We start from the raw sequence: 16376 nt of genomic DNA, 5'->3' as shown, positions 1-16376 counted from the left end.
AGGGCAAGATTCCAGCTAAAAACAAAACAAAACAAAACTCAAACTTACTCTAAATCTTCTCCTTTTCACATGTGGTTAATGACTACTACTGTTTACATTTTTTGTTTTGTTTTTTGTTTTTTTTGAGACGCAGTCTTGCTTTGTTGTCCAGGCTGGAGTGCTGTGGTGTGATCTTGGCTCACTGCAACCTCCCAGTTCAAGCAGTTCTTCTGCCTCAGCCTCCCGAGTGGCTGAGACTACAGGCGCGTGCCACCATGCCTGGCTAATTTTTGTATTTTTAGTAGAGATGGGGTTTCACCATATTGGCCAGGCTGGTCTTGAACTCCTGACCTCATGATCTGCCCACCTCAGCCTCCCAAAGTGCTGGGATTACAGACGTGAGCCACCGCCACCTGGCCTTGTTTACATTTTTTTATACTCACCCCTTCCTTTCCATTGCCACTAATGCTGTTGACTCAGTTTGGACTCTCACATGTCACCCTCAGTTTAGATTCACCTTAGAATTCTCGTTAGAATGCCTTCCACCACTCCCCTTTCAAAGCATTATCATGTGGTTGCCAGTGACTTCTTCACAAATTTAACCCATTTATGCCAGAGGTTGCATAACATTTTTGTGAAAAATCAGACCTTCACAATGACCTTGAGCAGGAGGATATAAATAACTCCCACAAGCTTAGCATTCCAATAATGGAACACTAGGCATTGCTGCCCAGGCCAAAATCTTTCAATGGCTCTCAAATGTCTAAAAGATAAAATCGAAGCTCTTTTATATGGCACTTAAAATTTGTACTTTGGTCTCTGCTTAACACTCCAATCTTACCTTTTACTATGATCTCAATCACAAGCAATGCTCCAGCAGTATTATGTAGGGCTCCAACATGCCTAGGCTATCTCACATCTCAAGGCCTTCATTCCTGGTGCTCTATCTAGAATAATTTTTATTTCAAAGGCCATAACCTTCCAGAAAAAACTCATCCTTCAAGAGTCACCCTTTCTATGAATCTTTTTTCTGATATTACCCCCCTGATTCCAAAAGATAAAAAAAATCACTCCCACTTTTGTACTTCCAACCCACTCTGTGTATATTTCTATTATAACATGTAATACTCCAACCCACTCTGTGTATATTTCTATGATAACATGTAATACTTACATATGTTTTTTACATTTTTAGATATGTTCATGTATATAATCTCCCTCTACTAGATAGAGGAATGTCCCTTGAAGGCAGCAATAGTTTCTGGCATGTAGCATAATGACTTGAAAGCGCTTAATAAGGCTGGACACAGTGGCTTCCGCCTGTAATCCCAGCAGTTTGGGAGGTCGAGGCAGGCAGATCACCTAAGGTTGGGAGTTTGAGACCAGCCTGACCAACATGGAGAAACTCCATCTCTACTAAAAATACAAAATTAGCTGGGTGTGGTGGTGCATGCCTGTAATCCCAGCTACTCGGGAGGCTGAGGTAGGAGAATCACCTGAACCTGGGAGGCAGAGGTTGCGATAAGCCGAGATCGCACCATTGCACTGCAGACTGCGCAACAATAGTGAAACTCTGTCTAAAAGAAAAAGCACTTAATAAACCTTTTGGGAAAATTAGGTATAAAAATCACCAGTTTAGCAGGGCATGGTGGTTCATGCCTGTAATCCCAACACTTTGGGAGGCCAAAGTTGGTGGATCACTTGAGTCCAGGAATTCGAGACCAACCTGGGCAACATGGTGAAACTCTCTCTACTAAAAATACAACAATTAGCTGGGTGTGGTGGCACATGCCTGTACTCCCAGCTACTAGGGAGGTTCAGGTGGGAGAATTGTTTGAACATGGGAGGCAGAGGTTGCAGTAAGCAGAGATCGCACCACCGCATTCCAGCCTGGGTGACAGAGTTGAGACCGTGTCTCAAAATAAATAAATAAATAAAAACTACCAGTTCACACAATAAATCTTGGTCCAGAGATTCAACTCAGATCACTTACTCTCCGTTATCATCATACTCGTTCACCAGAGACTCAACATTCGTATGTGCAAATCGGTAGTTATCCCTCAAGTTGCTGGCTGCTTTTAGGAACTCAGAGTGAGCTTCACTGAATGAATCCTTGAAAAAACCTATACAGAAAATATTAAACACAAGGAAGAAGCAGTAAGTCCTGACAGATAGACATTCCAAACCACAAAGGTCTATTTTTTGAGGCTTTCACTCTATTTTGAGGACGGGGTCTGCTTTGCCATGACTACCTCAGACAGGCACATTTAGGATGAGAATTTTCCCTCTATCTTTTACAGAAATATTTTTGGAGAGAGCCAAGGAAGAAGATTTGTCGGTGTTGGAATCTTCATTCTACTTTCCCGTAAGTGAACAAATTCGGGCAAAGTGCTTAATTTTTTAAGAGTTTCAGGGACTATTTCAGGTATCAGAAGGATTAAATTAAGATGATATGTTAAAATAAACTGTAAATCACTTCACCCAATTTTTTTCTTTCTCAGTTATTTGTCTTTAGAACTACTCATTTAGAAAAGTGACTAAAACATAAATGTTCAATAAATACACGCTAACTCCTTGTGAAATATAAAGAATTAGTAAAACCTAGATAAAAAGTGGCTTTTAGCCAAATTTAAATGGTAAATGACATGCTGCTGCCAGAAAGTCAGTTTTATTACAGAAATTAGGAGACTAAGAGAAGCACAAACATAGTTTCTATTTTTAAATTTATTTTTTAGTCAAATTTATCATACATCACATTTAAAAAAACAAAACAATGAACATCTAAGATGCAGAAAGTGTTTAACTGGCTCATGTCATTTAAAAATGAGATACTGCAAAACGAGAAAGCAATGATTGTTGCAAAAACAAGACAAATCTTATCAATCTGACTTTCAAGTCCCCTAATTATTGTGAAAATAGCAGAGGTTTATTATTTACTTGTATCTTCCTACTTTAAACCCTTATTTTCAGTCACAACTACCCTATTATATGAGTTAAATTTCAGAGTTTAAGAAGCATTAGAAAATGGTGAAGATATTCCTATCCCAGTCCTTTATTTTTTCCCCCATGCTCACCCCGCTCCTCATCCTTTAATTGAAATTAAACCTTTCCCTCTTTAAGAACACAAACCCACTCAAATAAAACACCAATTGCTCCCCACATTATAACAATGCTGACCCAATTCTGTCAGCTGCCTTTTTGAACTGCTTCAAGGTTTCCTTAAGTGCTTTAATATTGTGGCATTCCCAGACATGGAGGGTTTTGGAAACCAAGCTGATAATTCTGTGGCATGGTTTAATATTTGCTGCTTACCTACTACGGAGGCATCTTTATCACTAATGAATTTCTGAAATTCTTCCTCAGTCTTGAGAGGCACTGAAGCTGGTCCTGCCTGCTTCTTCAGGTGGCTGACAATTCCATCTTAGAAGTCAAAATAAAAGTTATAGCAACACAACTTATTTATAATTTTTGAGAAGGCAATTATTCATGATTTGAAATTCAGAAGGCACAAAAGGGTATATGATGAAATTTTCTTGCCACCCTTGTCCCTAGTCACCCAGTTTCCTCCTTGTGAGATTTCAGTTTCATGTATATCCTTTCAGACATTTTATGCATAAACAGGCAATTACATATACATAGCTACTTCAACCTTTTGTTACAGTGACATAGTTTTTTTGTTATTATACTTTTAAAAATTTTTCAACAGAAACATTGTTTACAATGCACAGTGTTTCACTGTAAATGTGCCTTAATTTATTTAACCAAACACAGTTGCAAAATTGATGGACATTTGTTTCTTTTTTTTTTCTGAGACAGGGTCTCCTTCCATCGCCCAGGCTGGAGTCCAGTGGCACGATCATTGCTCACTGCAGCCTTAACCTCTATGGGTCAATCGGTCCTCTCGCCTCAGTCTCCTGAGTAGCTGGGCCTATAGGCATGCACCGTCATGCCCAGCTAGTTTTCTGTATTTTTTCGTAGAGATAGGATCTCACTAGGTTGCCCAGGCTGGCCTCCAACTCCTAGGCTTGAGTGATCCACCTGCCTCAGCCTCCTTAAGTGCTGGGATTTCAGGCATGAGACTCGTTAACCTTTTTTCTTTCCTTTTTTTTTTCTTTTTTTGCGGGGGTGGGGACAGAGTTTCACTCTTGCCACCCAGGCTGGAGTACAATGGCGCCATCTCGGCTCACTGCAACCTCTGCCTCCCAGGTTTAAGTGATTCTCCTGCCTCAGCCTCCTGAGTAGCTGGAATTACAGGTGCCTGCCACCATGCCTGGCTACTTTTTTGTATTTTTAGTACAGACAGGGTTTCACTATGTTGGTCAGTCTGGTCTTGAATTCCTGACCCCATGATCCTTCTGATTCAGCCTCCCAAAAGTGCTGGGATTACAGGAGTGAGCCACCATACCCAGCCCTTGTTAACCACTTTTTTTTTTTCTTTGAGAGAGAGTTTTGCTCTTGTTGCCCAGGCTGGAGTGCAATGGCGAAATCTCGGCTCACAACATCCGCCTCCTGAGTTCAAGCGAGTCTCCTGCCTCAGCCTCCTGAGTAGCTGGGATTACAGGCATGCGCCACCACGCCTGGCTAATTTTGTATTTTTAGTAGAGACGGGGGTTTCTCCATGTTGGTCAGGCTGGTCTCAAACTCCCAACCTCAAGTGATCTGCCTGCCTCAGCCTCCCAAGGTGCTGGGATTACAGGCGTGAGTGACCGCACACCACAACCATTTTTAAACATACAGTTCTGTATCCTATTTTTGCTACCTCATGTAAGTGGAATCATACAGCAACATGTAGTCAGAATTTTCTTCTTTAAGGCTGAAAATCTTCCACTGGATGCATAAATCATATTTTGTTTACCACTCATTCACTGATAGACATTTGGGTTACTTCCACCTTTTGGCTACTATGAATAATGCTGCTATAAATGTAGGTGTACAACTATCTGCTTTTGCGTATACAATAAGTCCTTACTCATAGGTTCTCAGAAACTGCAACTTTAAGACAAAGAATGCACAGCAAGTCCTAGAATAACAGTTTCCTATAACATTGATGAGAATAAAACAAGTTTCGTTAAGGGTTGTTCACTTAAAAGTCACAGCTTCCGAGGATCTACTGACAACATTGAGAACTTACTGTATACCCAGAGGTAGGTATAGAGAAGCTGGATCATATATATGGTAATTCCATTTTTGTTTTTGAGACAGGGTCTCACTCTGTCACCCAGGCTGGAGAGCAGTGGTGTAATCTTGGCTCACTGCAACCCCCACCTCTTATGTTTAAAAGATTCTCCTGCCTTAGTCTCCTAAGTAGCTGGGACCACGCCTGGCAAATTTTTGTATTTTTTGGTAGAGACAGGGTTTTATCATGGTGGCCAGGCTAGTCTTGAACTCCTGACCTCAAGTGATCTACCCACCTTGGCCTCCCAAAGAGCTGGCATTACAGTCATGAGCTACCGTGTCTGGCCTTCTATTTTTAATTTTTTTTTTTTGAAATGGAGTCTTGCTTTATTCCCCAGGCTGGAGTGCAACAGCCCAATTTCGGCTCACTACAACCTCCGCCTTCCGGGCTCAAGCAAACCTCCTGCCCCAGCCTCCCAAGTAGCTGGGATTACAGGTGTGTGCCACCACACCTAGCTAATTCTTATATTTTCAGTAGAGAGAGGGTTTCACCATGTTGTCCTGGCTGGTCTCAAACTCCTGATCTCAAATGATCCGCCTGCCTTGGCCTCCCAAAGTGTTGGGATTATAGGTGTTAGCCACCATGCCAGACCCTATTTTTAATTTTTAAAGGAACCACCATATTGTGTTTTCCATAGTGGTTGTACCATTTTATATTCCTAAGAGTGCACAAAGTTTCCAACTTCTTTTGGAGATGGAGTCTCGCTCTGTTGCCCAGGTTGGAGTGCAGTGGCATGATCTCGACTCACTGCAACGTCCACCTCCTGGGTTCAAGCAATTCTCCTGCCTCAGCCTCCTGTGTAGCTGGAATTACAGGCATGCACCACCACACCCGGCTAATTTTTGTACTTTTAGTAAAGATGGGGTTTTACCATGCTGGCCAGGCTGGTCTCGAACTCCTGACCTCATGATCCACCTGCCTCGGCCTCCCAAAGTGCTGGCATTACAGGTGTGAGCCACTGTGACTGGCCCATACTTTTTATCAGAGATGGAGACTCATTTATATCACAAAGGCTGGGCTCAAGAGAGTCTTTCACCTCAGCCTCCTGAATAGCTAAGACTATAGGTCTACGCTATTGCACCCAGGTCATATATATTTTTAAAACTTGTTTGTTGCCTTCTTCCCCTCATCCCCCAGAATGTAAGCTTCACAAGAGTAGAGATCTTGTCTGTTTTATCAATAAATGCCAAGCACCTAAAAAGAAATGCCAATATTTAGAATATCTGGTACAGAGTAATTACTCAATAAATATTTGTAAAATGAAAAAATGTCTAGCTGACCTTATAAATCAAGTTCATTTTTTTTATATTATTTATATAATCTGTTCATTTAGAGAGGTCTTTTATTACCACCAAACTGACCTCGTAAATGAGGAATTTTTAAGACTGAAAGTATACTGTGTAGAAAAACAAATATTTATGTTTCCATTACAAAGAGTAAGGTACTTAACATCAGTTTTCAGAATGTAATTCAAGATCCTTACCAGCAGTCCTAGGTCCATCATAAGCACCTGCTTCTTCACCATCTCTAAATATCTTCAGGGTTGGATATCCACTGACTCCGTATTTATTACAGGTGTTAGTGTTGGCAGTGCAATCAACCTAAAGATTAAAACACACAAACTATTTCTTATCCAAGTATGTGCTGCAGGTTCTTCTTATATTCTCAAAATACTAGGATTGGTCAAATCCTAAGAGGATCAAGGAATTCTTGGCATATAAGCCATAGAACATCAGATTTTAAAGGCAGACTGGTGCTTGCCTATCTACATCAGAACTGCCTAAGGAATTCCTTAAAATTGAGATTTCTAAGCCTCATACAAAATACAAAAATACTGTTTAAATTCTGCCCTTCGAGTCTCTATTAGCTAAAGTAGTGGTCTTCATCTTTTTTCTGCTTCAGAACACATGAGGGATAAATCACTTAAATTATTAACAGTGGCTTACTTTGACTAATGACTATCATCAAGAGAATATACAGAGATGGGGGTACATATCCTTTAGATGGACTATATTTTGATTTTGCAAATCATCTAGAGCTATTATCAAAGGTACTAATACTTGTTTACATGTTCCCTGAGCTAGTCTGAGTCTGGGCTATACCATAATATAACATAGCTAGTGAGATCTATCAGGAAGAAGGAAAATAATTTCCTCTTTTGAGCCATTTATTCCAACCCAGGCAATGCTACAAGTACTTTGCATGTGTTATCTTATTTAATCTCCACAAGATTCTTAAGTATGATCCTTATGCTGTAAGACAGGTAAACTGAGATCCAGAAAATTAATGTGTCTATAGTCACACAGGCTATAGCACAGAAGGCAGAAATTGTGATTGAAATTTTTTTCCTATGGCAAGCTGCCTGATAGGATTAAACTACAGAATGGCAACATTCTGGAAGCATTAGTTTAATTGTAAAAACAAATACCAAGTTTATAGTTGACCATTTGGTTACACATTCATCAATATCCTCATATAATTTCCATTATTGTAATTATTATATGGCAGTTTACAGAATTCATTTACTCAATGATTATTATTATTTTTCTTTACCCTAGGCTTGTCAGTCAACAATGATTATTATTATCTTTTTTTTTTTTTTTTTGGAGTTGGAGTCTTGCTGTGCTGCCCAGGCTGGAGTGCAATGGTGCGATCTCAGCTCACTGCAACCTCTGCCCTCCTGGGTTCAAGCGATTCTCCTGTCTCATCCTCCCGAGTAGCTCAGACTACAGGTGTGCACCACCACACCTGGCTAATTTTTGTATTTTGAGTAGAGACGGGGTTTCACCATGTTGGCCAGGCTGGTTTTGAACTCCTGACCTCAGGTGATCCACCTTCCTTGGCCTCCCGAAGTGCTGGGATTACAGGCATGAGCCATCGCGCCCGGCCACTACTCTTAATCTTTTGAAACTAAGTCATTTGTGTATTTGCCCAGAAACTAGTATTCACTCTTCTTAGCAGAATAAGAGTAGAGAACATGAACATTAATCTTACAAACTATAACTGTTATTTTTTTCCATGTAACAAAGCTGAGACAACAAACTACTTTTTTTTTTTTTTGAGATGGTGTTTCGCTCGTTACCCAGGCTGGAGTGCAACGGCGCGATCTCGGCTCACTGCAACCTCTGCCTCCTGGGTTCAAGCAATTCTCCTGCCTCAGACTCCCAAGTAGCTGGGACTACAGGCGCATGCCACCATGCCCAGCTAATTTTTTGTATTTTTAGTAGAGACAGGGTTTCACCATGTTGAACAGGATGGTCTCGATCTCTTGACCTCGTGATCCACCCGCCTTGGCCTCCCAAAGTGCTGGGATTACAGGCATGAGCCACCGCGCCTAGCCAAACTACTTTTTAAAATACTCGGCCGGGCGCGGTGGCTCAAGCCTGTAATCCCAGCACTTTGGGAGGCCGAGGCGGGTGGATCACGAGGTCAGGAGATCGAGACCATCCTGGTCAACATGGTGAAACCCCGTCTCTACTAAAAATACAAAAAATTAGCTGGGCACGGTGGCGCGTGCCTGTAATCCCAGCTACTCAGGAGGCTGAGGCAGGAGAATTGCCTGAACCCAGGAGGCGGAGGTTGCGGTGAGCCGAGATCGCGCCATTGCACTCCAGCCTGGGTAACAAGAGCGAAACTCCGTCTCAAAAAAAAAAAAAAAAATACTTCACATACTTTAGTGAAGAATCCACCTGTACTTACCTTTGCTAATGGAACTATTCCTTTTAATCTGGTAGCTGCAGCTTCATACTCAGGAGCAAGTCTCTTGCAGTGTCCACACCTATATACATATTAAAAAAAACAAACTCTCAGTTTAATCCTATGAATTTGTAAATTTTGTCTCACTTTCAGAAAGAATCTCACACTATAATACTACTTTTGAGTTAGTAGATGCTTCCAATAGCAAAATCATTACATGAACAGCATTCATTATTTTTAAAGTTAACTAGATCTCTCAGAAGATAAAGGTCCTATCTCTAGACTGAGGTTGACTCTATAGTACTGGCTCAGTCCAGGGCAGCTCTATTTTCTCAATACAAAAAGTATAACTAAGTTATGAAAGTTGTAATCAAAAGTGTATGCCATATTAAAGGGTTGAATGGGTTAATGCCCTTTTGACCAATTAATGAGGCTGAATGGACAAGATAGAAATAATCCCATTTCTGATAGACTTCCCCAGAGGAAAGTACATTTTTCCCTGAGAAACCAGCATTGTGGTTGTTAAAAATCATGACTGAAGCTCATACCTGTACTTTGGGAGGCCAAGGCAGGCAGATCACTTGAGGTGAGGAGTTCGAGACCAGCCTGGCCAACAGGGTGAAACCCTGTCTCTACTAACAATGAGGCGGGTGGATCACGAGGTCAGGAGTTTGAGACCAGCCTGGCTCACATAGTGAAACCCCATCTCTACTAAAAATACAAAAAATTAGCTGGATGTGGTAGCAGACACCTATAATCCCAACTACTCAGGAGGCTAAGACAGTAGAATCGCTTGAACCCGGGAAGCAAAGGTAGTGAGCCGAGACCACAGCACTGCACTCCAGCTGGAGCAACAGTGCGAGACTCCATCTCAAAAAAAAAAAAAAAATTAGCCAGTTGTAGTAGTGGTGGGCACCTGCAATCCCAGCTACTCAAGAGGCTGAGGCAGGAGAATTGCTTGAACCTGGGAGACGGAGGTTGCAGTGAGCCAAGATCGTGCCACTGCACCCCAGCCTGGGTGACAGAGCAAGACTCCGTCTGGGCGGGGGGGAATTGTGACTGAAACTGAAACCCTGTGATGTTCCAAGTATGAGATATATATATATATATATTCATTACGCAGCTGGTCCTTGATGGACAAAGTACGATATTAAGTCTTTTAGATGGCAGACCTGATTTTTACAGCTACACAGTTCATCTGGCTATGAGAACTGATAACATGTAAACTAGAATACCTTTCCCAGAGGGCCACTAGAAGCACCTGCTCCTCTGCCCAGAAAGTCCTAATCAGTGTATATACAGCTAGCACCACCTGTACATCACCTCTTCAAAAGCCAATGGATTGCAGAGGGATCACTTTGAGGTGAGCTCTGTAATCTCCCCATAGACAGCAAAAATAGATAATATAATAAAGAAACCTGTCATCACTTAATAAAATAACACCATTCACTATATTTTAATAGTTATTTTAATATATTTTAAATAGTCAATGGTGTCATTTTATTAAGATATATTTTAATAGTCAATGGTGTCATTTTATTAGGTGATGAAAAACTTGGAAATATTGTACATTTAAAACTTGTTTAAAATAAAGGACTATACAGCTGAGTGCAGTGGCTCACCCCTGTAATCCCAGAACTTTGGGAGGCTGAGGTGGGCAGATCATGAAGTCAGGAGTTCAAGACCACCCTGGCCAATATGGTGAAACCCCATATCTACTAAAAATATAAAAAATTAGCCGAGTGTGATGGTGTGCCTGTAGTCTCAGCTACTCGGGAAGCTGAGCCAGAAGAATCATTTGAACCCTGGAGGCAGAGGTTGCAGTGAGCCGAGATAGCGCCACTGCACTCCAGCCTGGGTGACTGAGACTCCGTTTCAAAAAATAAAAAAATAAATAATAATAATAATAATAATAATAAAGGACTATAAGAGCTTAGTCTCCAAAGTCTTCAGGGGGTCTATTAAATACACAAGGACCAAATGATAAACACCAAATTCAGGATAACGGAGTGTATAAGATGATAAATGGGCACATAGGGGACTTCAAATGTACTCTCTCTGTTTTTCAGACTGAGTGCAAACAAATGGTATTCCTTACGCTGTAGTTCCCAGATGCATTTTTTTTCCTGAAATTAAGATGTATTTGGCAGTCATGTTATAGTTTCAATGGTAAGATTTCTTAGTGAGTCACAAAATAGTTCCTCTCAAAATTAGTGATATCTTCTGTGTGTGAAATAGGGTATTATTCATTATATCCTCTGTATTCCTTTAATATTGCATAGTAAATGTATTTTAAAGGGCGTAACAATTGGATCTGGGTCTTTAAGGATTTAACACACCAGAGAGGAGAGGATAGGGAATTTAAGATGAGGGGAGAGTAGAGCCAACATAAAAGAGTACCAGTAAGCATGATGCGTTCAGAACTGTGAAGGGCTTTTTGAGATAATAAATGTGCGTGCACCTGTACTAAGACTGTATCAATCAGCAATGTAAAAGACTGACAAAAACGGAGAAAACAGAGACAAGAATAAAGCCATCTAGAAAATAAAGTATTTCACATGGCAGATAATAAAAGCTTGGACCAGAGTGGCAGCAATGAGAATTAAGAAGAGACAGAAGAGAGATTTCTGTTGAATATATGGTAGTTGTCAAGGCTGAGGCATCTTCAAACATTTTAAGAGAAAAAAAATCACATAAAATAGTTACTAGGTCAAGCCAGTGGGTGTCAACTCTAGATGCTTATCAAAAAAATCCATGGAGCATTAAAACAAAAATAAGTATCTACGGCTTACTGAATGAGAATCTCCAGAAATCTGGGGAGCAACCAGGTGTGTGTGCAAGCTGCAAGGACGGGACTAAAATCCACTATCTTAAACTTTGGCAATATCCATAAGGTCATCAAATCTACAAAGAGTTTCAATGAGGCTGGAGGAGACTGCCCTCTTCAAATCCACTAGGAATGGAACTGAGGTGGAATTAAAGGGAAATCAGGGTCAGGTAACATAGATCTTTCAAGATTAACCACTACCATTCACCCACCCCTAGAAAATATTAAAATACAAATAAGCCCATCTATCCTCAAGGATGGCACCTGGCAGTTGATCATGAATTCCAACATACATTCACCCAATAATCATCACTTCATGCATACCACGTGTCAAGTGCTTTTTAAGACTTTGATAAGAAAATTGATATAGTCCTTTCCTTATAGGAATACCTATCCAGCAGGGGTGACAGAGATTATTAGATGCCAACAGAGAGGCAGGCTCAACTAGTTTGTTGTCCACGGAAGGAAAAAAAATCTTGAGCTAAATGTTGATGTTGAAAAGATCAATTAGGGAGTGGGGGTGGGGATTAAAAGTAAAGGAACCAGCATAAATATTATTATTTTTTTTGAGATGGGAGACTTGCTCTGTCACCCAGGCTGGAGTGCAGTAGTGCGATCTCGGCTCATTGCAACCTCCGCCTCGCAGGTTCAAGCAGTTCTCCTGCCACAGCCTCCCGAGCAGCTGGGATTACAGGTGTCCACCACTATGCCCAGCTAATTTTTGTATTTTTAGTAGAGATGGGGTTTCACTACATTGGCCAGGGTGGTCTTGAATTCCTGACCTCTTAATCTGCCCACCTTGGCCTCCCAAAGGGCTGGGATTACAGGCGTCAGCCACTGTGCCCGGTCAATGCTATTTATTACTACTGTCTTAAGAGGGTAGCACACAAATCTTACAGCATAAATAGATGTTGAGAACTTAATAGTAATGTTAACACTGATCAATAAATTTTCAGAAAGTTTCAAACATTTAAATAGTGTTATTTTCCCAGAGAAATTCATGGGAAATTATTGTGCCAGCCACAGTGGCTCATGCCTGTAATCCCAGCACTTTGGGAGGCTGAGATGGGTGGATAACAAGGTCAGGAGTTCGAGACTAGTCTGGCCAATATAGTGAAACCCCGTCTCTACTAAAAATACAAAAAATTAGCCGGGTGTGGTGCTGTGCACCTGTAATCCCAGCTACTCGGGAGGCTGAGGCAGGAGAATTGTGGGAACCTGGTAGGTAGAGGCTGCAGTGAGCCAAGATCAAGACAAAGATCTGTCTCAAAAAAAAAAAAAAAAAAAAATATATATATATATATATGATTAACTCCATAATGAATAACAGAAATATTAGTCTACAAAGTCAACTGCAAAGAAAGCTTTCACTATACCGCATGCAGTGGCTCACACCTGTAATCCCAGCACTTTGGGAGGCTGAAGCAGGTGAATCAGCTGAGGTCAAGAATTCTAGACCAGCCTGGGCACCATAGTGAAACCCCATCTCTACTATAAAAATAAAAAAGATACAAAAATTAGCTAGGCGTGGTGGTGCATGCCTGTAATCCCAGCTACTAGCGAGGCTGAGGCAGGAGAATCGCTTGAACCCCGGGAGGCAGAGAGTACAGTGAGCAGAGATCTCGCCACTGTACTCCAGCCTGGGAAACAGAGCAAGACTCTATCAAAAAAAAAAAAAAAAAAAAGCTTTCACTTTCACTTGAAACATCAAGGTGGAAAAAGAACTTACTTAAAATAGGTCTATTTTGTGATGAGAATAAGGGAAAAAAAATCCATTTTACTTTCTTTTTTGAGACAGGGTCTCACACTGTCACTTAGGCTGGAGTACAGTGGTACAATCTCAGCTCCCTGCAACCTCTGACTCTCAGGCTCAAGTGATCTTCTCCTCCCACCTCAGCCTCCTGAGTAGCTGGGACTACAGGTGTGGACCACCATGCCCAGCTAAGTTTTGTCCTTTTTTGGTAAAGAAAGAGTCTGGCCATGCTGCCCAGGCTGGTCTCTAATCACACCACTGCAACCTCTGCCTCCCAGGTTCAAGCTGTTTTCCCGCCTCAGCCTCCCAAGTAGCTGGGATTACAGATACGCTAATTTTTAATTTAAAAATTAGCTGGGCTTGGTGGAGATGGGGTTTCGCCATGTTGGTCAGGCTGGTCTTGAACTCCTGACCACAAGTGATCCGCCTGCCTTGGCTTTCCAAACTGCTGGGATTACAAGTGTGCATCCCAGGGCCCAACCCCATTTACTTTTTTTTTTTGAAACGGAGTTTCGCTCTTGTTACCCAGGCTGGAGTGCAATGGCGCGATCTCGGCTCACGGCAACCTCTGCCTTCTGGGTTCAGGCAATTCTCCTGCCTCAGCCTCCTGAGTAGCTGGGATTACAGGCACACGCCACCGTGCCTAGCTAATTTTTTTGTATTTTTAGTAGAGACGGGGTTTCACCATGTTGACCAGGATGATCTCGATCTCTTGACCTCGTGATCCACCCACCTCGGCCTTGCAAAGTGCTGAGATTACAGGCGTGAGCCACTGCGCCCGGCCCCCATTTACTCTTATTCTGTTTCTTGTAAGATAGAACTTATGAATTGCACAAAGGAATATAGAGGTCAGGAAATACTTCCAGCTGAAATGTTAAGAAATAAAAATACTGAGGCTGGGCATGGTGGCTCACACTTGTAATCCCAGCACTTCGAGAGGCCGAGGCGGGTGGATCACCTGAGGTCAGGAGTTCGCCACCAGCCTGACTAACATGGTCAAACCCAGTCTCTACTAAATTAAAAAAAAAACAGCCAGGCGTGGTAGTGCCTGTCTATAATCTGAGTTACTTGGGAGGCTGAGACAGGAGAATCGCTTGTATCTGGGAAGTGGAGGTTGCAGTTAGCCAAGATTGCGCCATTGCTGGGATTACAGGCATGCACTACCATGCCCAGCTAATTATATATTTTTAGTAAAAGATAGGAGTTTCTCTATGTTGGTCAGGGTGGTCTCGAACTCCCAAACTCAGGTGATCCCCTCGCCTCGACCACCCAAAGTGCTGGGATTACAGGTGTGAGCCACAGCACCTGGGCCAATAATTCTTCTTTAATATTCCAGTGGCCAACAATTCCTACTTTAAATTGTCGCAAAAACATCACTGTAGTAAAAAGCATCACTCAGATTTGACAAACTGAGTGACACTCCCAGCTTTTACAAATTTAGTGACACCCCCTCAAAGCTAACAGCATGATTATATACTTGGGAAGAGTTGATCCTAAGAGAAAACATGAGTTCCAGAGATGTTTAAGAACTAGCTATCTATATGTGTAATCTGTACTGCTAGTTAGCCCCAGAAATGCCATGGACACAAAATCTGCCCAAGCTGAAAACAAAATATGCCATCTTTAGCACATCATTCTGATTCAGGTGGTCTTTACTGCAGGACTTTTTTTTTTCGTGTAACCCTCAGCAAGCTGGTTGAGGCCAAGAAGTGAAGACCTGAGACTAAAGCAAATATAAGTATACACTAACTTTTACTGACCATTTTGAACACAGACAGCTTTAAACCAAGGGTCACTGTGCCAGGAGTGGGAAAATGAAGCACTGTAATTATATATATTGAATATATTGAGCTGTCCCAAGGTTAAAAGAATCATTATTTACTACGGTAATGATCTGGAGGTTTAAAAAAAAAAAACACTCAGGTTGACTGGGCCAGAAACCTTATTTACCCTTCCTTCTCCCCAACATTTTTTTTTTATTTCGAGTTAGTTCTAGCTAAGGTATTTACACCCTTGTTCACTTAAGTCACCCTAGAGTATTTAATTAACATTGGTTACTTTCTCATTGGAGTTTTTGTCATTTTAAAGAAATCCTAATTAAAATGGACAACTTGCACAGATTCTGATGGAATTATTCTCGTTCGCCTCCTCTTTTCTTTTTGACAGAGGTCTCTGGCGGTACTAAGATGCAAGTGATCAGCTGAAGGGAGAAATTGAACACCATGTGACGGACAAATTACCTGCCTCAAGAAAATACTTATGGCCATTCTGCAGCCACTCAGTGACCTTGGCTAGAAACCAACGGCTGTGCGGCGTGGGTTAAGAGGGAAGAAAATACCCTAGGGATCCAGGACTTAAGGCGTTTGGTGAAACGTCCGCTTCCACTGCCAAGGCTTTGGAATGTCTAGTCTGTAGACTGGAGAACATTAATACTGACTCACTCAGAAACGATATAGCTACATATTGAAGTGGGGGAAGGGGTGGCTAAACCCTCTGCAAATAGGAAGTGCGGCAAGAACACCGAGATAAGGATGTGGCCCTGCGTGAGCGCAGCCTCCGGGTTTCTCTCCCGCCTATCAGCACCGACTCCCCCGCTCTCGGGAAGCGCCTCCAGCTCCCCGGGAATGAGCAATGTGCCGGCCGCAGCCGGGACCCACAGAAATGGAGAAGGGCGCCGGCGCTGCGTAGGCCCAACCTTTCCCCGCGTCCTCGCCCCCGGCCCAGCTCAGCCCTTCTTCCCCCGCCCCGGCAGAGTGGCCTCACCAGGGGGCGAAGAACTCGACAAGCATGAGGCCCGCAGACCCCGTGTCAGAGACGCGACTCTCGAAGTTGTCGTCGGTGAGTTCCAGCACGTCGGAGGCAGCGGTTAGGCGGGCCACGGCGAGAAGCAGCGCCACGCCCGGGAACAGCGCTAGGCGGCGGAGGCGCATGGCGGCGAGGTGAGG

At 42.3% G+C, this 16376-nt stretch overlaps 1 protein-coding gene across 1 annotated transcript in view; it reads right to left on the bottom strand.

Annotated features, from left to right (window-relative positions):
* PDIA3 (protein disulfide isomerase family A member 3) overlaps positions 1-16376 on the bottom strand; it is a 24185-nt gene extending 7809 nt beyond the window's left edge. The window contains exons 1-5 of the mRNA XM_012442149.2: positions 16195-16376; positions 8855-8933; positions 6639-6756; positions 3292-3399; positions 1973-2102 (exon numbers count right to left, since the gene is read on the bottom strand). Coding sequence (XP_012297572.1) covers positions 1973-2102; positions 3292-3399; positions 6639-6756; positions 8855-8933; positions 16195-16361 — 602 coding nt within the window. The 5' untranslated portion in view covers positions 16362-16376. The remainder of the gene's footprint in view (positions 1-1972; positions 2103-3291; positions 3400-6638; positions 6757-8854; positions 8934-16194) is intronic.

The sequence above is a fragment of the Aotus nancymaae genome, unplaced genomic scaffold (genome assembly GCF_030222135.1).
Source record: "Aotus nancymaae isolate 86718 unplaced genomic scaffold, 86718_ANA_hifiasm-v0.15.2.pri h1tg000062l, whole genome shotgun sequence".
NCBI classification, from domain to species: Eukaryota; Metazoa; Chordata; class Mammalia; order Primates; family Aotidae; genus Aotus; species Aotus nancymaae.
Note: the sequence above shows the minus strand (reverse complement) of the source record. Positions and strands in the feature narration are given on the sequence as shown.